At 27.3% G+C, this 24748-nt stretch overlaps 1 protein-coding gene across 1 annotated transcript in view; it reads left to right on the top strand.

Moving 5' to 3' along the window:
- Positions 1–24748, top strand: part of LOC107437027 (SH3 domain-binding protein 5-like) — a gene marked incomplete in the record, with an annotated part of 46659 nt that overhangs the window by 11537 nt on the left and 10374 nt on the right. Inside the window, 4 exon segments of the mRNA XM_043051886.2 lie at positions 4385–4513; positions 7905–8066; positions 14524–14654; positions 20536–20578. Coding sequence (XP_042907820.2) covers positions 4385–4513; positions 7905–8066; positions 14524–14654; positions 20536–20578 — 465 coding nt within the window.

Raw genomic sequence — 24748 nt, 5'->3', positions numbered from 1 at the left:
GTCCCTAGAAAAAAAGTACCAATAAAAGGGTCCCTGGAAAAAAAGGTACCTCCATAGCGAAAATCTGTAGGGATATTTCCAAACTCGCTTTCTGGGCAGCATGAATGCTTCTCGCTGTTTCAACTAATATTCTTCTTAGCTGTAATAATTGAGATTAGATCATTAAGGTAAGGAGAAGTGTAAGGGGAGGGGACTTATGGGCTGTTGTATTACGCTTTTTTTTAAAAATTTTATTTTATTTGTTTATTCTTCTTTGATTATTTTTTCAAGCAGGAAGATACTATTTAAATTTTTCAATAATGTTTTCCGGTACCTTTTTTTCCTACAATCATAACAGTAACGGTAAACAATTTTATTGAACATTTTCATATTTAATTAACTTTTTAAGAATAAATGCATAAATAAGAAACAAAAGTTTGATAAAAAGCACTTTGAAAACGCGCAACACGAAAAAAAAAAAAAAAACTTGCACGTAACAGCAAAAAGCACTTCAATCTTATCTTCTCATTTAAATATTTTCCCTACACAGGTACCTTTTTTTCCAGGGACCTTTTTTCCATACCTTTTTTTCCTAGAATCAAGTTCAAGTACTTCCGTCACTAAACAGATCACCTCCTTTTATTTACTCATAATGTCCATCTGACTGCAAGTAGGTGATCGCGGTTTCTTTCCTCTTTCGTATTCCAGGTGTCTTTTTTTTTTTCTTTCTAGAAAACAGCATGGGTGTAAAACTAACCTCTGGACAAGAGGAGTGGTCATTTTCTAAAAGATCAATGGTCTTTCATTGTTGTTGGTGTAACAGATAAGACACCCTATTCAAAATTTTAGAGAGAATGTTTTTCCAGAAACAGCAAAAATGAAAAGGTCACAGGGGGAAGCAAATTCAATAGGATCTAACAACATATATTTCTTTTTATCTGTAACAAGGATTGCTTATTTGCTTCATTTTTAATTTAAAACATTTTTGTTTAAAAGAGAAAAAATATTTAAAGGATTAAAAAACTAAAATGTAAGCCTAAAATTTCGGCGCATAATTGAAAAATTTATTTTTAGAGCGACACATAAATGAAGGATGCTTATCATTATTTTCCTATCTAATGTACTGGGACCTATAAAAATCGTCGTATAAATGAAAAAGGTGCATAAAGGAGGTGGTGCATAAGTGAGAGGTCACTGTATACTCATTATCTATATCTGTGTTTAAGTTTGTTAGTACTCCAACGGTAAAGTTTAATGATGCACTTCTAGAAATTAAACATAGTTTATCATCACAGGTGAAGCTGCTTTGTATAAGAAGAGATTTCATTCATTTCTTTAAATGATTTTGCCTTCTAGTTGCAGTTTTGTATAACCCTTTTCACAAAATTTACTAGGATACAATACTTTTCCATCCTTTGATTTCAACAAGAAATGTTCTATAGCTAAATTTTAAGTTTTGTTCGTATAAAAGTTTTTTCCAAAACAAGATTTTTCTTACAAATTCTGTAATAATGAACAAGAAAACCATAGCAAAATGTAGCCTATTCAATAAATGCACATTGTGATAGTTAGGGTTAATGTTGTTACTCACACAGAACAGAAAACTCAGATTTATTTTTCTAACAGATAAGAAAGTTGCCAATAATAAGAAAGAGAAATTCCAAATTGATATTTAAAACTTAATATTACTTGAAATATTTGAAAATTATAACAACTTTTTTTGAAGGGAAAATAAATTTAAAATTTTAAGAAAAATTCTTTCTTTCTTTCTTTTTTTTTTGTTTTTTTTTTTAAAAATGGGATATTTAATTTCCGATACTGATTACTCGCAATTCTGAAACACAATTTTTTAAGAACAATTTTGGACAGGCCGAATATGTGCTTCAATATTTTTAATCAGCATTATTTAATTTATATGTATGTCAGCAGTATTTAATTATATTTCAGCGTTATGAAAGTTTCTTTGAAAGTTCTACATAATGATTAGTGTTAGTATTTATCAGGGTTCGTGATTTTTTTGATTTTTTTTTTAAAAAAAATCAAAAGAATCAGATTTTTTTGATTTAAATCGGATTTTTTTTTTATTTAAATCAGATTTTTTTTATTTCTATTCAAATAAACTGTAAGAAATTTAATTTATGATTAAAAAAACTTTATAAATGTTTAGTCAAAATTAAACTAACATTAAAAATATATTAAAACAATATTTTAAGAGCTCTAACTTACTAAAATAATTTTTCATTATAATACATAGCTTTGAATGCATGGCAACCATTTTGGAACAAATGCATGATTGAAATTTAAAGACTAGATGAAATAGAGAATTTAAAGAGTAATTCAGGGGTCTGTTTAGGTTTTACTGAGAGGTACCTATTTTGAGAAAATTTAGACATAATTTGTGAAAATAAAAAATTATATTAAAAAATCAACACAAAATATTGTAAAAATATGGATTTATGGTTTCTTACGAGACACAAAAATAAAATTTAAAGAAAAAGTATTTTGTGAAATTATTCTAGTTTTTCCTAAAGTTGAATTTGTGAAGGTAGTAAATTTGGCTTGGACAGATCCCTGTACTTTAACTATTAAAGCAAATTTTCAATTAACAAACCATAATTTTAATTTAAAATTGTGATTTCTTTTTTTTCTCTTGATTTTTAAAATAAAATAAATGCAACAGATTGTGTTTATAAATGCAGCCATTCATCAAAAAACAAATAAATATTTAATCAATATATTTTTATATTAAAATATTCATTTTTAATCCTACATCAGTAAAATATAATGTATATTTTAATTCCATGCTTTTTCCATCAAAAGGTATAATTTTAATTAACATTATTTGCATTTTTTTTTTGAAAAAAATTCATGTTTATTAATCACTTTCTACAGCTATGCAAGTCTATATTAAGACAGCATTAAATGTTTACTTTAATCTGTACTTTCAATCTCAAGAATCAATAGATTTTTAAAAATGTAATTTCAAATGTGTTGGAATTTAAGTGAAGAAAGAAAGTAATTTCGTTAACTAAAATTAATTAATGTAGCAATTTATTTAAAATAAATTTTAAAACTAAGAAAAGAAAATAATAAAAGTATCAATAATTGAAGCACTTTTTTTTAACTTTTAAAATCAATATATATATAAAAAAATCAGTTGATTTAAATCAATGATTTAAATCAACAAACCCTGGTATTTATAAGTATTTATGTTTAAAATTTTATAAAATAATAAATAAATTCAATAAAATATGAAATATTTTTGAGGTACATCTTTATTGTAAGTAGCTTTCTGGAAAATATTTTCAAATATCCTCCTTAATGAGAATATTCTCTCAGAAAAATATTACTGAGAATTTTAATGTTTAAGTTTTTCTATATTACCATATTTTTCCAAAAAATTTTCTGTACTAAAAATGCTAATAAACTTACATTTATTCAAATCCTTGCTTAGAAAAAAGAATTAATAAAAGAGAAACTATATATTATTATTCTTTCAGTAAGAAAATAACTAATTTAAATGGAGACTGAGTAATATATATTCAAAAAAATTTTTAAAAAGCTGAAATTGCAATTGGGAAAAACTATTTTCTAATTTTTAAATGCTTAACTACCAACTGTTTTTATTCTTAACTTCAAAAATTATGTTTTTCCTAAAACTATATTTCTGAGAAAGGGGCAGTGAGACAATAATAACAGCTCACAAATAAAAGTTTGCTGTGTTTTGTCACTTTTAATACTGTAATAATAGAAAAACCTAGTAAAGGAGGTTGGTGACCATAAATTTTTTTTAAGATATATAAAAGACGGAATATTAGCTTTAAAAAATTAATGAAAAATAATTCAATTTGCAATAAGGGGGAAAATACAAGAGAGAAACAGGATTTTTTTTTCTAACTATCTTTAATCAGGTAAGTAATTATCTATTTAACAACCCTTTGGCACTTATGAAATATGAAAACTACATAACAAACTAGAGAAAGCTTAAAATTAGAAGGAAAAAAATTGGTTAATTCCTTTTTTGAAAAAAAAGTGAAACAATTTTATTAATGAGATTTATTGAAAGTTCTGACTAGCAAATTCTTGAAAGTCCAGAAAATATCGAATCGCTAAGTGGTGGGTTTGTTAGAGCAGGTCAGAGTGGCCAGTGCAGCAAGTCCAAAAAAGATTTTTAATCCTTTAAATTGTTCTTAAAATACTAATGCCCAGGTAGCAGAACAATGCTGTTGAAGGCAGGAGAAGCAAACTTAGAACCATGAATCAGTGAGTTTGTCTAGTTAGGCCAGGTGGTCACTGCAAGCAGCTAATGTCTTATATAATTATATACTAGAATGTTTTTAAAGTAATCATATATTATAATATAATATTTTTTGTTTAGTCTTATTTCTGCATTTCTATTGTGTAGGAAGCACGGTCTAATTTTAGACTGTTGTTGAGTGAATCATCTTTGAGAGGTAATCAGTTAGCAAAGAAGCTTGGATCATGTGTAGAAAGAGCTAGGCCTTATTATGAGGCTAGAATGCATGCTAAACAGGTACTCTCTACTAATATTTTATTCACTTTGAATTACATGCAGCAAAATAGCTTAGTTATCACAGCAATGCATGTGATTTTATTTCTGTTGACTTACAACAAACACATTAAATATAAACACACATATAAAACTGTGATGTTTTACAGAAAATTAAGATGCTCCTATAAAACTTCATACTTAAATAAATATTTTATGTGATATTGTTACGTGTAGAGTAGATTCTTTAAAATTTGTAATCTTCTTAAACTTGCCATGACTTTTAAATGGAAACAAAAAACTACCAATTGCAGTTAAAAAAAATTGTTAAAAACATTAAAACAATATTCATTTTATTTTAAATGTTTTTTAAGGAATAAAAAAATGATATTTTTTATGGTTTTCAACTTGATAGGAACAATAAGAAGTAGGGATAAACATTTTTAACTCTTGCTTAACATCTGCTTTAAGAATTTAATTTCTTTAAACTTTTGTTTAACAATATTACTAAGCTGAGTTTTCATTCTTTCCTTTTAACTCAAAATTCCTTAATGATAGATAATGATTTAGTGATAGTAATGAATTTAAGAATATTTGACTAAAGTCAAATTAAATAACTTTTTTTATTAAAAGGATTTTCTTGCATAATTATCAGCTGCAATTTTTTATGTCTTTACATAATAATTTTTAAATTATTTTTTTATTTATTTATTTAATCATTTATTTGTTTTATCACACTATACTTTAAATTCTCTGCCATTCAATTGTTTGACATAAAAATTATTGGACATTAAATTTTTTTTTTTGGAGCATTGCTAAACTTGTTTTTAATACCTTAAAAATGTTAACAACTAAAGGTTAATAAAGCATTGTTCAAAAGAATATAAGTTTCCTAAAAATTTTGTAAAATATAGCAATTATAGCATCTTTCAGTTTAAGGAAGATTACAACATCGAAAAACACTGGATATCAGAGTCAGCACTTAAAAGAAAAGTTTAGCTTGTGAAAAACACCTTCCCCCCCCCCAAAGGTTTAGATTTATTTCAGAGCTGAAAGCTTTGACTTTTTATAGACTACAAAGTAAATAAATTAGCAAATGAAAAAATAAAAAGTTAAAAAAAGCTCAAAAAATACATTTAAATCTTTAAAACAATGTATAATGTTTGAAAAACAGCAAAAAATTATTAATTTACTGGCAACTTAAGTAACACTGGGTAACAATTTTTTGTTTTTTCTCTCTGTTGCATGGGATTTTTTAACAGATCATCGATACTTGTGTATCACCAATTTCAAATCTGAAATTGATTTCTCGCTCCAAGCTACAGTTTTTTTATGACATTTTTAGTCTATTTTTTTTCGAAATGTACAAGCTTAAAAATGTTGTGTATATATTACAGGGAGATGTTGCGACCGATTTCTAGGGGAATTAGGGCACATCACCTGGATTAAAATTGCATAGAAACCCAAGCCGGTAAATGCCATTGTTTTCTGCTAGGGGCACTTTTCTTTATATGAACTGTTTCTTCCTGTACTTCTAAACTCCCTGTTATAAATAGCATTTTTAAACTTGTACATTTCAACAAAAAAAGACAAAATCTGTTGTTTAAAAAAAATAACAAAACTAATTTCAGATTTGAAATCATCAGACCCAAATTAGGCAAGATCAAGTATTTGTATAAATACAGCAAAAAATTTGTTTCCAGTATAATTTAAAAAAGAATTTCAAGTTATATTTAGTTCTGTCATTGCCTTTAAATGATTTAAAAAGCAAGGATGGCAAGTTTTTTCTGCAAGTGGAAAAAACTTCTCTCCCAAAAAATTTCTCCCAACCCAAGTAGAAGAAATAGAACATACTCTTTTTCAAAAAGAAATATCTAATTTTATAATTTTTTTGTCTAGTTTATATGCACATTCTAGTGTAATTAATGTTATTAATTTCCAGATTATTTAACGAAAAATTTTAAATAAGTGAAAATTATCAAGCTGATTATTTTTGTAAATACTAAAAGTGTTTTGAAGTGTCATTTGATGATCAGTTTTTAAAAAAAGCGAATGCCTGCACTTATCAATCTTTGAGAAAATAGATGCAAATATATTCTATTTTGTGTACTTCATTTAATTTTGTTAAATATAGAAATTAAGTTATTTTATTAATTAATTTTTTTTTTATTCTTTAATAACATTCATAAGAACACCATGAGTCAAATTTTAAAATTTTAATTTTTTTAAAAATCCAATATTTTCAGCTGTGCATACAGTGTGATAGATTTGGCCATTGGCAAAGGAGAGAATAAAGAAGCAATATAAAATGCAACATTGTTTGAAAAAACCTCTTACATTATGTGTAAAATGACTTAAAAATCATATACATACTATTATCCAGTAGAAACAATATATTTGAATATTAAAAATATGGCAAAGTTTAAAATCAATAAAAGAACATCGAAGGTAATAATTTTTTAAAATTCTGTTTTTTCTTTATATGCCAGAAAAGGAATATTGGTAGAACTTAAAATTATTTAGAAAAATAAATTGCCCTTATTTCTCAAACATGAAAAAGAAGCATTAAGTACTATAGCTGCTCAGTGTCTTATTTATAGAGCAATAGTTTTATTTTAGTATTAGAAGTAATAAAAGAACTGATAAATTAAACATATTATCAGACTTCAAAGTAGTGAGTTGGATATCTGCGATATAAGATCCATAAAAATTTTAAATTTGACTTCTCTTGTTACAAGAGCAACAGACTTTAGCACTAAAAATTCTCAGAATTGCAGATATTTACACGTTTATAAATAAGCAAAGAATGGCACAAACTGACTTTATCTTTTTTAGTTAAGGTCAGTTGAACCATTTTTAGAAACCGTTACACTGTTGAGAGGATAAGGAGAAAAATTAAAACTCTTTATGACTTTGTTTATGATGGAGAAAATGAACCGATCTATAAGTTGGACCCCAGGTTAATCATGGAAAAACTTTCCTTCAGCACTAGTAAATTGGTTATAAGTTCTTTGGATAAACACAAGGTTTTAAAAACCCAGTGATTTGTTTTATTAGCTTACTTGCTTTGTGCGTTAGTGTCAGATCTTTTAGAACCCAGTCTCAATTTTCTTAAAAAAAAATCTTAGTTTGAAAATTATATAATTTTATCTCATATTTTAATACAGCATGTCATTGAAACTGTTTGCTGTTTCTTTTCGTTAGCATTGAAGAGGAGTTAAATGATTTTTTGAATGAAAAATTTTTTTAAATTAATTAATGAATTTTTCAGTCTCTCTTTTGAAAACTTTCTTAGAAAATTACATAAATTTCTTTAAAATTTTATTACAATAGTGAAAATGTCAGTGATATTTTATGTTGATTATGTATGGTTATAAAAGTTTTGTTATGGCAGGGTTAAAAATGTTTTTTTTAGCTGCAAACACAAACTCAAAAAGCAGCTCTAAGATATGAAAGAGCAAGTAGTGCACACTCTGCTGCTAAAGAAATGGTTTATTTGGCTGAAGAAGGTTTAAAAAAGGAAGGAGGGTGCTTTGATCCTGCATGGCAAGAAATGCTTAATCATGCCACACTCAGGGTAAGATTGCTCTCTTTAAAATTATTTATCTACATTATGGAAGTATTTTTTACTAACTCATATGTGGTCTATAGGACAATCGGACTAGCAGAAAAAATCTAATATTGCTTCATTGTGCACATTTGTTTGTCATTCATCGAATGCTCTCTCAAACCTTTCCATTTTACTATCAGTCATTGCACTTTCTTCAGAAATGCCAACATTTTAAAGAGAAATTCAGTATAATTCTTATTCCTTGATTGGTTGTGGTAAAAATATTTTTAGCGCTCATTATATTAATGGGGTAAATAGAAAACCAATGAACAAGGAAGTGAAGAATGAATGCTCTGAGCTTTATCAATATTATGGTGGCAAAAAAGATTAAAAATTTTTTTTTTCAAGGCAATCCTATTTTCCAGGCAGATAAAATATCTCTTAACAACATATTTAGGCATTAAATGACTCAAATATATACCCCAATTTTTACAAATTGTAGAAGTGAAACAGTTGAAAGTTTAATACTAATATAACCATAACTATCATTGAGATTAAATCGCATTTTCGAAGTGACTTAGTATTTAGTTAGAATAAAATACTCAAAGCATTCTCGGTTCAAACAAAGGCAGTTGAGTATTTTGTGTCTGCTTCACTCTAAAGTCAAGTTTCTAAGCATAGTAGTGAACGGACTATCCAGAATCTGGAACTGATTTTGTTCTGAGTATCTGATTTTCTAAATCATTAGAAATAGCAATTATTATTAATCTACATCACTGATTTCTGAAACTTAATAATAATAGTTTTCAAAATTAAAAATAAATAAATAAATAGCAGTAAAACAATTAGCTGACCCAAACAAAACATTTTGTGGGATCCTGTAAATATTCACTTTCTACTTTCATTCAGCTATTATAAAATATAATAGTTTTCACTAGAACTAGACCAATTTTAACCAACAGCAAATTTAATTTTGATCAACTGCAAAATGAATTTAAATTTTTAATATGCTCTTTTAGTTGTTCCATACTTCATTAAATTTAAAATATTTGAGTAAAAACATTTAAAGAAATTTGATGCTCTTCTGGTATTAAAATAAATTATTTAAAAAATCAGGGTTATATTATTTTTATAACTGCAGGATTTTCTAATGATTATGTCATGCTTGGATTAAACTAACACTAGAACGATAAGAGAGATAATTTTGATCAAAAAGAGTGGCAATATTCCTAAAATAAATATATCATCTTACTTGAATTTCATGATTTTTCGAGTTCTCAAAAGCATTCATGAAAAGTTTTATCAGGTTATATAATAGCGCATAAAATGAAGTTCTCCCTAGAACTACCATAGCAATCAAATTGACCACTATCGAGATTTGAGTGTTTTATTTTGAAATTACTCACTCTTTCTTCTCTGGTTGGCTGCAGAATGCACAACCAATTATTTTTTAAGGGTTTATGCAGCTAGAGAAAGATTAAAATATGAATATAAGTTTGCAGCTTGATGAGCTGGAGCTTGCATTTTTGGTTTGATAACCATACTAAGTATGCAGCTTGGAAACTAATGTATTCAATTTCTTTCAAGAGAAGAATTTTTCATACCCCATTAACTTGCACACTCTTAATAAGCAAAAGAAAGTTCACTGGTTGCTATAATACAACTAAACTGCAAGGATCTCCCACCAACTAGCAAAGCTACAATTACCTCACACTTTTCACCAAACATTCTAGTAAAGGATTAAAAAAACTGTTGCTGTATACTGATGTAAACCAAAAAGGGCCTACTTCTTGAGTTCTATGCATAGTTGATTGATTACCCCTAAAACTGTCCCTGAAAAAGTATGCAGTAGTGTGCAAATGTGTTACATCAAATAAACCATTTAAATATGGCTCTAGTTGCTTCTAGAAATTGGTTGATTTGAATTTTTACAACATGGTAGTTGATTTTGCTGAAAATGTGGTCAATAGTCATGCTATATTCATAAGTAACAATAGATAAAATGTTCCTAATTGAAAATTATTCATGATAAAATGATCAGAGTATAGTTTCAACATATACTTTGTCTGAATGAGATAACTAAAAGTGAGGTAATTCAAAAGTCTATGAAAAAGTTTAATTTGGACATATCTTTCTGGGTAATTGAATGTTCTATGTAAAATGACCTATGCACTGCAATATGATTTTTAGATGTTGCGTTAGAACTACTAATATGGTCTTAGAACCCAATTACTCTGTGATGTATGTTAAGATAAGTTAGCATTCTGAAAATGCAAAATACTAAAAGAAAACTGTGCCAATTATTTAACGACGAATTATTTCTGTTAGAGAATCTCCACCAGAGATTTTTCTTTTTAAAATATTAAATTGGAATGCTAAAGAAGTGAGTTTTCATATATCCTTTTAGAAACTTACCCAGTTGTTTAGTTTTCCCGGGACATATGTTAGCTATTAAGAAGTCCTGAAACTTCAAAATTTAACCAGTTAATCATTAAAAACCATTGTAGGACAGGAAAAGATACCTGTTTAAAAATTGAATTTTTAAAAAAAATCTGAGAAAAATGAATTAAAAATAATTAAAATTCTTCAAGAAACTTCTGTAGTATCCACTTTAAGTTGAAGGGTCCTGTGATATTCTTGTAAATTTCAAACTTTTACCTATTTGGCTTCCTTATATGCATTGATCTCAATCTCACAGAAACAACTGATGCACTCCCTAACTAAACACATTTTTTTAATAAAAAAAATACTAATTTTATTTTTCAAGTAACTTTAGGTAATCTTGCCTCACATTTCCCCCCCAACAAATCTCAGATTTCAGATATAGCTTATGAAATGTAACTGTCTTAACTGATTTTGAAATATGTTTGATTCAGTACAAGAGAACACTGATGACAGATTGCAAGTTGAGCAGATTACATTTCTAAATGAAAACACTTTTTTTTATTTACTTGTATTAAATACTAAATTAATGTTTTAAAATATAATATTTATTGATTATTTAATTAAAATTTCTTGGGGATAAATTGAATTTAATCTTTTTCAAACACTTTTAGGGATGAGCTACCTTCATAAAAATTAATAACTGTAATATCTGATAAATACATTGGTTAATAGTAATTTTTATTAAATTAGGGGTAAATGTGTATCTTTCTAAAAATGTTAAATAACTTTATGAAAAAAAAAGATTTTTTTTCTTGGAGCCATTAAAAAATTTTTACATCACAAAGGGAATGGTGGGAATCTTTTGGAACCTATGATTTAAAATATATGTCCTTTGCTTGATTTAAGGCACTAACCTTATTTCTTTGCTGATATTCTGCAGCTCATATTTCTTTTCCTCTATTTTTCAAAGGAAAAATGTTAAAAACAAATGTCATGCTATAAGAGAGATAATAATTAAGAACGGTTCTTTGCAATCCCTAGTTTTTATTGGAGAAAATAAAATTAATATGTTCAGTTGTTGAAAAAGGAATTCCTAAACATTTTATGGAAATTTTAATTTGAAAACTAAATTAACCACCAGTACTTTTTAACTTTATCAAAATAATAATAAATAATTTTAGTACTCTTTTCAAAATTTCAATTTGAAAATTTTTCTTAAAATATGCCTAGCATTAAAATGCATGTTAAAATACATTTTACTCAGCAAACAAATGTGATCTCAAACTTTTGTTTCATTTTCAAAGTAAATGTATTAAAAAAATAGTACTGCTATAAGTTTTTTTTCTGTGGCCGAGAAAAAAAATGCCTTTCAGCAATTAAATCCAAGAATGCTTTTTCAGTGTAAGATTATATTCAACCTCTCATCTTTAAATATAAAAATAAGTTTTTTAATTAAGTGTCTTATAGTACATTTTTAAGCACATTTTTTTATACTTGAAAATAGTTTTTTCAGAGTAAAAAATAACTTGTTATTAAAAAGGTATCTTAAAAGTTTCAGTATATGCTGGTTTTTTAAAAATTAATGTTTTTAATAACAAAAAAATTTTATACAGGTACCGCGAGCCATAACACTGCTGATTAATGAATATCTGATAGTTTCTAGGCAGGAGAAGATGGGGAAAATCACAAGCACATCTTGTTGAAATTTCTTGGAACCTGGCTGTGGATCATTATTCTCCATTTCTCCTGTCGTAGCGATAATACTTTGTTGAATGAAATGCAGGATATTCTAAAAAAATGAATGAATGGAAAAAAAGAACCTGTGTGACCAAAAGGTCTTTTTTTCTATGTTCTGGAAAACTAATTATTAAGACTCTATAGTTTGGAAAAAAAATGTAGAACACCGGCTTCTCAAGGTACTGTGAAATATGTTACAACAGATAGGTATTATTGCACATTATCATCATCCTTTGAATAAGTGAGACACTTGTCAGCAGTTTTGCTAAAGTATTTTTTTTCATTATTTATTTGATTTGTGCTTTGAAATTTATGCTTCAATATTTGATTCAACATTTAATAAATTTATTTTTTAACATCCAAACATATAATTCAATAATCCATAAATTTTGGGGAAAGTTTTCTGCTTTAATTGGCTACCACTAAGAAAAATCTGCAAAAATTGTGAGATTTATTTGGATGAGATAGCTGGTGTATTTTGAGTTTTCTCCAGTTATGATGGAACATAAAACATTGAAATTAATCAAAGTGGCAACTTTAATGTAATGAAAATCGTAATTAAATATGTTTATTTTATTGAAAGTTAAAAATTCTAAAAAAATTGCTTTGAATTTATCTGTTTACAATTAACTTACCATGTTGTAAAAATCTTTTAGAACCAAATCAAATCAAAGATGTTAAAATTTTATTTTGATTAAACAAAAGTGCCCCAAAAGCAACTGAAAAGTATATTTTTCAGCGTAACTTTATTTTAGAGGCAAAATACTTTGGAAAACAAAATAAGTAAAATCTTAACTGGAGTTTAAATTAAAATCAATTCTAATTTATATGTTTTGAAAACATTTTTTTAATATGCAGTCGAAGGTCTTAACAGCGCAAACCTTGAAATGTGAGGATTTGCATTTTATAAAATTTTGTGTTATATAGATAATTTTATCTACTAAACAAGACAGCAATATTATTCGGGAACAGATCAATCATAAAATGCTCTAAAATAAATTTTAGATACAAATAGTTAAAAACGTAAAAATATGGACTTAAGTATTTATTATTTGCAGATTTTTGAAAGCATTAGAACTAATAAAAATTTTATTAATTTTAGTTAGCTTAGCTTTTCTTACCTGCCAACTTATACCCTTTCCGGGGATGATTTTTTTAAGTGGTAGTGAGACGGAAATTGAATTACAAGTGCAGGCAAAAATATCTTTTAATTTTGCTAGAAGCTAAACACATTTTTTTATATGTTAATTTTATATAAACGGAATGGTGGGCAAATAACTTTTTTTATTTATTGTCCTTTTAAATTAAATATATAAATTCAAGATATGAAAAGAAAAGTTAAACTTTGCTACCAGTTTAAACATAAAAATTATATCTTTCCAAAAATTCGTAAAAGTTAGCAGTTACGGCTTTTGAAATTGTAACCTCTTAAGAAATAATTGAACAAATAATGTAAGAAGTGAATTTTTCTAAGTCAAAAAAATTTCTTAGCTGCAGCTTTCGTTGTGTACATCTGTAAAAGTTAATATGCTTGATAAAGGAATGTAGAGCGCAGAATTGCATTATATAGATCTAATATGCCTTATGAAACCAGGGTATAACAACGCCAGTACATTTCACAACATAAATTTGAATATAGAAACTTGATTTTCATTAATTATAATTTTATAATATAGCTTGAAATCTAACTCCCTTCAGGGTGCGTAGCATTTGTAAAAAGTGCTTAAAGGTGTTTTTTGGGGAATTCGTTTTTAAAAGCTTTTAAAGGTGCTTTTTTCAGTTGGCGTTTTTAAAAAGTGCTTTTTTTCCGAATAGTTTTTTTTTCTCCCTTCAGTGATATCTGGTGGATCCCATGCATTTCATGAAAAATGGGGAGTTGCCTACGTAATCATTCACGCGGACTTCATGTCGTACCCACGTTGTGACTTGCGCATGCGCGCACACTTCAAACTGAAACTCGAGTGCTCCAATTCCGGTAGAGAATATCAGATCCTTATGAAATGTTTTTCATTTTAATTTATTTTAATTTCATTTTACTTCTAACACTTTTTTTGACATAGGGGGTAAGGGTACTTTTGTTCTGAGTTCAGGGTCAAGTTGATTACACTCAGTGATGTGGGAAAGTATTGATTGTTTCGATTTACGCCCATTTCTTTTTGGGTTTTTTTTTTAACGCTAAAACTGTTTATAAAAAGTTTTTGTTTTTAAATAATACCATTGATTGAATATGAATTTTTTGAGTGCTTGAAAATTTTTGTAAAGAAAGTTTTTAAAAAGTGCTTATTTTTGATTCAAAGATTTGGCTACGCACCCTGTCCCTTTGTTTTAAAACATTTTTATTTTTTAATAATATTTTGTTAAGGTTAATGAAGCTGAAAGTGAAAGAGTATTAAGTCAACGAGAACACCAGAAGCTATCACTTGCCTACAATGAAGCTGAGAGAATTGTCCAGCAACTGCACCAAGACCTCAAAAAATCTATCACTAAGTCAAGGTATAGTTCTTTACTTTTATGCATAATTTTTTAAATATACTTAGTTGAAACTTATTAACATTAATTATTGTGATATCCAAAACTGGCTCAGAAATGGTATTAACTATAGATTGCTGTTGCACTATTTATCACACCATTTAAAAACTAAAATAAATTAAAACATCAGAAATTATTCAATAAAATAACAAATGTATTTTGGTGTTACTATTAGTGTAATCGTATATTTTCTTTGGTTATACAATGAATGCCACTAATAAAATCAGTGGAGTATAAAATTAGCTCTTTTTTAATAACAAGTCTGCAAAAAGAATCTGTACAATATCAAAATATTCTAAAACCATCCTTTTAAAAAATTGAAATTGCCATTTTGTAAAATCAATATTTTTCTAGGGCATATGTTTGAAATTAAAAAAAGCTTTTCTTTGTCTGAATAATTAGGATTTTCTATTTTCTCAAGTTTTGACAGCATATATATAACAAGTTTCATTCTGCCCCTACCAACAAAATGATTAACTTATAGGTGAGGATTAAACTTTTTAGGGAAAAAGAGTGATAGTTAGAAAATTATGAAACAGGGAGTGTAAATGAATCTAAATGAAAACTTTATGAATTAACAACGTTAGTGGAACACTTATCATCATTCAATGAGACAAATCTATCTTCAATAGATATCAGAAAAATGTTTTACATTTTTAAAGGAACTTTAAGCAAAGAAAAGGAAATTGAAAAGTCACAAAAACTTTTATAATCTTTCAAATATTGAATCCTTAATTCTAAATTTTGCTAATGAAGCAAATATGCCAATATTTTAAAACCCTTCTGTAATTCAAAAAAAAAAGAAAAAGATTTAGCTTGTTTTTAATTGTGTTAAATGTAAATTCAATAAAAAATAAAATATAAATGTCTAAAACTGTTTTGCTTTTAGAGAATTTATGAAGTTCAACTTCAGAAATGTTTTGTGTTCCTAAGTGTGTAGACATTTTGGTTAATAAAATCGGTGAACTTAAAAAAATAAATATTTTCAGAACAATGATTTTGATAGGTGGTGTGTGCTCTGTATTTTCTTCAACATAATGAAATTTTTTTACTTGCTCAACTTTTGCTAATCTCTGCCTGAGTTCACTCTAGTGATAATCTTTTGATTACCTGTAGGTAGATTATTCACTTTGTAATTATTTATTTAAATGCTATGATGTTGATGATATTATTTCTGCATGAGATTTTGTTCCTTGATATTCTTATTAAAGAAAATTTGAAAGTTTCTGTTAAGAAAGTGCAAAGTAATAATGCAATAAATAAGCAGATTATTCAGTGTATCCTTTATTATTGACTTAACACAATGAAAAATGAGTACTTTATATGTGGTTATTATGAATAAGTACAACTACATGATCTCAGAGAAATAGAAAATAGCAGACTCCCTAACAACTTACTCAGCATCTTGAATTAATGATAAAATATTATAATTGAAAATACAATGTGAGGTCTATTTTTGTTAATTAAGAATTTTTTATTTAATTTGTATAATGTATTTTATGTAATATCTTTATCTTCAACCCAGCACACTTAATAATAGGAAAATCAGTCTAAGAATACTTGTAATACCTTATACTTGTTTGAATTCTTATATAACCAGTCAAGATTCAAACATCTTGATTCAGTCTGTATTGTCCTTCTTAATACTGTACACACATCAGCTACCAATAATTTGGGAGTTTACCAAATATCATGCTTTGAAATCTCACTGTTTAAATTTTGACTAAAATTGATCCAAGTTCTCCAGTAGGGCAGTTGGTAAAAGTGTCATTCACTCTGCTGGTGGAGAAACAGGGATCACGTGTTTTATACTCTGACTTGGGTCAAAATTACATGGCTTTTCTGCTATGGTTGTTAAACGATAAAGCTCTGAATAGCTGGGCCATGGTTTAGTGTTTGTGTCCTTTTTCTGCAAATATTGGGCTTTCATTGTAGGTTTTAAGTAAATTTGCTTAATATATTGTTTTAAAAATATCTTCTGATTGTTGCATTACACTTTCAGCTGAATTCTTAAGATCAGGGTGTTTTAAATTTATAGATTTTATATAAATATAATTCAGATTGATATTTTAATCTGTGTTTAAGAATTTTTATTGATGTTGTTTATCAAGCCTAGCTTGTCATAACTTAAAGGTGCATGATAATAAAAATACATTCTTGTTATAACTTCCACTTGTTCCATTGCTCAATTTTTATGGGTTACATTTCTTGTATTGAAATATTTTTATTATCCAAGTTCTTTCATTTTTTTCTTCTCTATCTAAAATTAGATCTTTATTATTGTTTTTAAATTTGGCATGAACATTTTCCTTTTCTGGATGCTTTTGCAATTTTGTTTTAATTAGCATTGTATTGTTTTTACTAAGGAATGTAGAATCTAAAACTTTATGTTTTTCTTGTTTAAAGTCCCATTTAGTTTGTTTTCAATTTGTTCCGGTTCATGGACAAACACAAGAGAACTAAATGCTTAGAAATGTCTAACTGAATGTTTGTAAATGTACCATATCTCAAAAGATGGTTATCCATAACTTAATTTATATTCACTTCAATTTTTAGCATTATATAATTATACAAACCCTCAACTCAGAATCTGTGTTGTAGACAGCTATCGTGAAATGATTCTTGAACAGTTTCAAATGCATAATAAGTTATTTTTTGGTAATGGTGTTCTGTTTGGGTTAATATCTTGATGTTCACTTTATTAGAAATCCAAGGTTGTTAGAACTGTTGATGACCGAATTTTAATTTATTTTCAGTCTCAAGTGACTTTAGCTTGCAGGTAACTCCTTTTTGCTCTTAACAAGCTATGTTTTAAAAGATTTTTAAAAAAAATTCCTCATTTTGAAAATGACTTCTTTTCTAAGAAAAATTATTATTTATAGGTGAAAAAATATATCTTTCTCCCATTGAAGGCTTTGTGGTAGGTTTCTAAAACTGCAGCGCTTCATCTGATGAACAACACTTTTATTAGATTTAATTAATTTATAAATCTGTTTTCTAGTAGTTTTTCAAATCCTGATATTGGGCGGGATAGCCTGGTCGGTAGGGCACTGGGCCCATATCCAAGAGGTCGTGGGTTCGATCCTCGCCGGCCGAAGACTCCCCGTGTAGTAAATGGTGACTGATGCACGTTAAATCTGTCGAGTCTCAAAGTCCTCCATGTTCCCACAACAAATCAATACCTCTGGGGGTACTGATCCAGGAGTTTCCTTGTCTTCTGGATTAGTTCAAAATTACAAGGCTACGGAGTTGAACGTTAGTAGTCGTAAACCCATGAAGTTGGGTCGGCTGTTCAACGACGGTTATAAAATAAAATAAAATATGTTATTATGACATTCAAATTTCAGTTAACCCTCTTTGACACATTCGTTTTGTGATAATTCCATCGTAACTTCCTGACATTGATGGTAATTTTTTCATCCGTCATTCACCATTTTTGTCGTCCTTTTCTACAAGGTTAACCAATCTCCAATATTTTTTACGCGCTATCATGAAACATGAATTTTGAATTTGAATTTCAACGTGTTTGATTCAAAATGTTGCTGACATAAAATCACTTTGTTTTTCCAAGAATCCACAGTAAACAATTTTGTGTGATAATTTTTATAATGTTAAATTTTGTAACGAAGCCATTTTTTACAAATTTAAATTTTGTTTTATAAATGGGACATATTTCAAATTTTGAATTGTGTGAAAAGGCCACAAAACAGCTCCAATTTCCACCTGGATCAATCCCTGATATCTAATCCAAAAATTTACATATTTTTTTTTACAATAATTTTGCAGATGATATATTGTGGTTTATATTCCTCTATTTCTAATTAAATTTTTTTATATATGACATTTAAAGATAATTAAAAATAGTTACATAATTTGCGCTTTCCTTTTTTTTCTGTATATGTTTGTCATCTTGTTTTCATTCTCCTTCATGTTTATTTCTCAAATTCATTGTTTATTTTCTAATAGATAGCAAAATAAATTGTGCTTCTTTTAACATCTGTTCCAGTTTTCTGTTGCTATCTAAGTTACTCTTTAATATATTCCCTGTTGGCGAGATTTGAAAACAATAAAGCTTGCTTTTTTATGTAATTTTACTTTTGATTGGGGTTAATTCTATTATTTTTAATATTTAAATAGACATTTTTGGAATACTTACACTCTGGTTTTCAGCACTTTGATTTTATAAAGACGTAAATTTTAAATTTTTTTTCCTGTAATATTTATGTTTTAAAATTTTCTTCATAATAAAGCTTCGTATCTTTTTTAATTTGCTATTTTTTAAAATTTCCATTTGTTATTTTTTAATTAAATATTTTAAAAAAAATAGAGGTAAGAAAAAAATATTCCTCATTAAGAGGATAATCCTATCCAGTTGTCATATTTTGCGTATTTTATTTTTAAAAATATTTTTCTATTTAATTGATTAAATAAGATTTTAATTGCTATTGAATTCATACTGCTTATATATTTATTAGTTTCTTTTGTGAGATGATTTAGTATTTTTAAAAAGTTTTTTTTTCTATGAATTGTGATGCAGAATATCTGTGTATAGCAGGGATGTTAAAAAAATTATTAATAACTAAATTTTTTTAGTATTTATTATTTTTATCAAATCTGGAAAAAACTTAGATAAATTAGGTTTATTCTATATTTAATTTGCATTACAGTTGAAAAATTTGTAGCAAGTTAATCTTTAATAGTAATAAAAATTAATGATTCATTAATAAAATGCAAAAAAAATTTTATAATTTTATCTTTGCAGAATTTTTAAATATATGTATGAAAGTAATATGTTATTTTAATTTACATAAAAACTTAAAAGACTCCCTTTTTTTTTCCTTAAAAATTTTACTCTTCATTTTTCCATCTTTCACATATGTAGATGCATTGTAAAAAAATTTATTAAACAGGGATATAAAATTAAACATGAATATTTAATCCAAAGTTTCTGACTTCTAAATAGACTTCTTTTGACTTCATAATAGCAGAATTAAAATAAAAAATTATAGTTTTCTTTGTGGACTCAGTGAGAAAGAATGTTTTTTTTCTTCTCTCTTTTGTATGATGTATTTCGTTTGACATTACTGCTATTTTTTGTCTGTATTGTGGTGTTATATTTTTTAATTAATTTGAATTATACACTATAATGTATGAATTATATCATAGTATATTTTGACCATGGCACTGTCAGTTCATACTGCGGTATTAGACTGGAATTTTTAAAATATATGTCTGGAAAAGTCAAGGAATTGTGTTCTTCTATTTGAGTAGCAACTCTGATTGCAGCTATCAAAAATATACTTTTTTGCTGCTCAAACATGTACAAAATTCAAGAACTTATTTGTTTTGTATGTTTTTTGCCCATCAAAGTTGGAAAGTAAACTTTTGCACTCTTTCTAAGAAGATAATGCTTCAATATTAATGCTCGAGTAATTATAAAATGTTTGTGATTTATTGGATTTCCAAAGTCTTTTGAAATTCCATACTGATTGTGAATTGAAACAAAATGTTAGAATTTCTTAAAAGTATATTTTTCGTAAGCTGAAGACACAACCCTGAGTTTTTCATAAAGTCAATTATTTTTTTCTGCAAGCCTGATGTGTTAAAAAGATTTTCTAAAATTTAAACTTTTGAGAAAGTTACAATGACCAATACAGGTTTGTGTATTTTTGAGAATATCCATTTCTGGAAGCTTCAGTCACATTTTCCTGAAAATTATACTTTTCAACTATAATGATTCATATAAGTTTGAAGTTTTATTCTTGCTGTGTTTGTGATTTCCCTAAAATCAAGAGTGCTCTCTTAATTTGTAAAACAGTCTTTCATTATTTTTTTTTACTTTTAGGCCATACTTTGAGATGAAAGCCCAGTTCAATCAGCTGCTTGAAGTAAGTGTTTTTACTTTATTTGTCAAGGCCATAGATTCCCAATCGTGTTTTAACTACCGTCCACTTTACTAGTCAGAAAACTTTAAATACCCTCCTCAAAAAAATAAATAAAAGATTAAGAAAACGATACTAAGAAATAATTAAGAAATTTTTTTTGTCCAATTTTAAATCTTTTGAACTTTTTATTATGGTTAACTTCTATAATTATTTTAATTTACGTTATGACCAGTATATTTTTCTTGGAAATATTTACTTATCTTGAGGAAGGTAGCTCATATATAAAATTTTCAAGTGATGATAAAAGATGAATATGAATTCCATGTATCACTTTGCAGTTAAAATTAAATGTTATATTTTGTATATCTTATTAAAAAAATATTAAATTGATGATGCCGTTTATTTATATGACCAGGTCCACCTGAAACATATTTCAAAATCAACTTAGAAATTTATATTTTCTAAGTTAACAATAGGAAATTCAAAGTTAATTGTATTTCAATTATCAATCAGGGGTCTGTCCAGGCCAAATTTACAACCGTTTAGCTGTACCTTCACAAATTCATCTTTAGGAAAACGGTAATTTCACAAAAAACTTTTTCTTAAAATTTTATTTTTGTATCTCGTTAGAAACGATAAATCCATATTTTTACCGTATTTTTTTGATGATTTTTTAATATAATTTTTAATTTTAACTAATTATGTCTAAATTTTCACAAAATAGGTACCTCTCAGAAAAACCTAGATAGAAAACGTATCAATTATACAAATAAATTTGCTTAAAAATATATTTAAAACTTCTTTATCAAACATGTTAAAAGTGGGGGAGATGTAAACAAAAATCTATATGATTTTAAGAACTCGAATTATTAAGTTCTTTTTTTACAAGATTCAAAAAAAGAAAAAAATGCCTATTAAATTAAGTTAAGGAATAGATCAGCCATTTAAATAAAGTTTAGGGATGTGGCAAGGGTGCAAAAGTTTAAAATTCACAGTAAGATCATAATGCTGTTCAGCGCTAAAAAAGTTACAGTATTTTCTCAACATATTTAAAAAAAGCTCTTTTCTCATGAGACAAACAGTTTTCACAACACAACTGCTTTAATTACAAATATAAGCTGAGTTTGAAAAAAGATATTTTTCGAGACCAAATAAAGAAATTTAAAAAATTTTAATTTATACTCAATGCTAATTTAACTATACTTTGTTAACAAAATTTTAGAAATCCTTGACATCCCTCAAATAGTAATAATCTTGTTAACGCCCTCTTAAAAGTCTTCACTGCCCACTTGCGGGAGGCGGTGCACCCACATTAGGAACCTATGATCTAGGTAGTGTTGGTTTTAGTATCTTTCACTGAGCTGACTAATTATATATGTGGCAACATAATAATGAAATTTATTAAGAATTTATTTCTTTTAGTATAAATTACTTAGTTTTTTAAATATATTTTCAAGCAAATCTGGTTTTTACATGTTTCTTTAAGGTTTAAAAATTTAGTGAAAAAATTATGTAGTTTGGCATAAAAAGCGATGACTTATTGTTCAAGAATTTTGAACAATATACTTGAGGTTTCTTTTGAATGTTATTACATCATCCTTTTTTTTATTGACTTTTTGTTCTAATTTTGTAGTGGCAATCTAATTAAGTTGAAAATTTTTATGAAATGTTTACTTATGTCAACCTTCTTCTGTTTCCTATTCAAATTGAATTCTTAATCTGTCTTTCACCTTGAACAAACGTGACAGAAATGTTTTTAGCTTCTAGAATGCATCTAAATGTTATCTACAGGTTTCATACCAAGTCACTATTTCTCCTAAAAGTCACTTTTCTTTTCATAGTCACTTAAAGTCTCTTTTGACTGAAAAGTCTTGAATGTCACTAACTTAGTTTTAAAATGCTAAAAATTAACTGAGTCGTTTTTTGAAAATTCCCCATTTTATAAAACATATTTTTACAATTTTCTTAAGAAGTTGAAAACATTCAAAAAATAGTTTGGTTTCTACTCAAAAGAATGCATTATAAGAGTGTTGATTACAATCAAAAGGTTCAACTAGATTATTAGAATTTTGAAAATAGATTGTTGAAGTTCAACAAATTGCACTGTCTTTCAATCACATGGCTGACTACTTGGCTTCTAAGGAGCGACTTTTAGAACTATTAAAGCTATTGATTGAGAGATTATTTAAGAATTTTGAAAGCAATTTAAAATATTTTAATTTTCTGATATGTCAAAAAATTTCTGATGCGACAAATAAATTGTGGAAATATTGTTGAAATCGCTTAGTTGTTAACAGGATCAATAAATGTATCTATGCTTGTAAATGAATGAAATTTACTCCAAACTGATAAACTAAATTTAAGTCGTAACATTAAAAAATATTACTCCTGTCATAAAGATACGGAGCCAGACAATGTGTTTAAAAATGTGTTTATCTGTTTCTCCTGGTGGTACAGACATTGAGAGGGGTTAATGTTTTTAGGTAGAATCATTAGTGAAGATAAAAATAGCATATTTGAAAGAACTTAAAATGCAAAATTTGGATGCATTAAAGTATTATGAATAAAAAGCAAACTTAGTACCAATAAGCTCTGAACTTTTAATACTTGTCTAAGAATGCATTTAGAATGCAAGACCATCTAGTGGAAGAAAAGAAGAAAGAACAGTAGCAAAAACAAGATGAAAAAATTTGATTAAAGAAAAGCAGAAGGAAATAGAAAAAATAGAATAGAGTTAAGTGAACAATTAAGATTTTTAAAACTGTTTATTAAAAATTCAATACACAAAAAATTACGAAAAAAAGTTTGCACAAAGATGCTTGTAGAAGCAAATAAAGATTAAAAGAATGGCTAAAAAAATCAAGGTTTTGCTGAAATTCAATTGGCTCAAGTAATGATTGATGGTACATAAATTGTTAGAGCTGAAGAAAATGAGCACAGGGTTAAAGCAACATTGAATTAAAAATAAAAAAAAGAGGAAGTCATTTTTGAAAATAAAAAATCTGGGGTGATTGCTATGTAATATTTAAATTATAAATCAGGACAAATAATGATAAAAGATATTTTTTTTCTAGAATTTTGGGAAGACCCTAGTAGTGTTAGACTTAAATCCTAATTCTACAAACCCTGAAATTGTTAATTTTTAAGCTGTATGTTTAAATAAATGAAAAAAAAGTAGTTCTTTATTGAGCCATTAGTACTAAAACTTAGTTTTACTCTTTCATATGAAACTGATTTGTCATTTTTGTTTCTTTTTATCCCTCCATTATTTTTAAAGTACAATATATATGAAATGTTGCTTTAAATATTTCGCATTAGAAATTTTTATTGATTCAAATGATTAAGGGAATGTTTATATAAAATTTAATTAATAATGTTATAAATTGTATACAGTGAAATAATGATAATGACTAAATGATGCTGAAACATGCAGACGTGCCAACTCTCCCGCATTTTGCGGGAGTCTCCCGAATTTTGAGTTATTCTCCCGCCCTCCGGAATTGATTTGAAAAACTCCCGAATTTTACTGCGATCGACGGCCAAACTCAAAATTACCTAATTTTTCCGCGAGTGCGAAGGTAAGTTTTTCTTTCAGCTTGAATTCCATCCCCTCTTATCAAACTACCATCTGCCTGAAGCGTAGCTGAACATGCTTTATTTTCCCCCCTCTTCAACGTTACCTCTAAAAACACTCCTATTTCACCCGCCCCCTTACACTGGGGGCGGGTGAAATCTTCCTCTTCTTTCGTGTGGAGTTGAATGCAATGACGTCACATGTCGTTATCGAGTGACGTCCGTTCAGGAGTGGGGAAACTCGTACTCTCGATAGTTGGAATTGATATTGTATCTTGCTGTTTTTATAGTTTTTAATGCGTATTTTTCCACGGTTGGCAACAAGCTCGTAAACTAGCAACGTGATATCAATTATTCGTTTAGTCTTCGTATATTTAAAAAAAAAAAATTTCAAGGATGTCTTAAGTCGAAACGGAAGTATGGATCAATTTCAACAAATCATGTACCAATGACTTTAGCAAGACTTAATTGCGGAGAGCTAAGTCTGCAACTCTTTTTTTCATGCATACAGTAGAGAACCATTTATCTGGTATCCAGATAATCCGGAAAAAAAATTTGCTCGGTTCTCCCGCCATTTTGAACTAAAACGATATGAAAAAA

This window comes from Parasteatoda tepidariorum, chromosome X1, assembly GCF_043381705.1.
Source record: "Parasteatoda tepidariorum isolate YZ-2023 chromosome X1, CAS_Ptep_4.0, whole genome shotgun sequence".
NCBI lineage: Eukaryota > Metazoa > Arthropoda > Arachnida > Araneae > Theridiidae > Parasteatoda > Parasteatoda tepidariorum.
The sequence above is the reverse complement of the archived record's forward strand: the minus strand, read 5'-3'. Positions and strand labels throughout refer to the sequence as shown.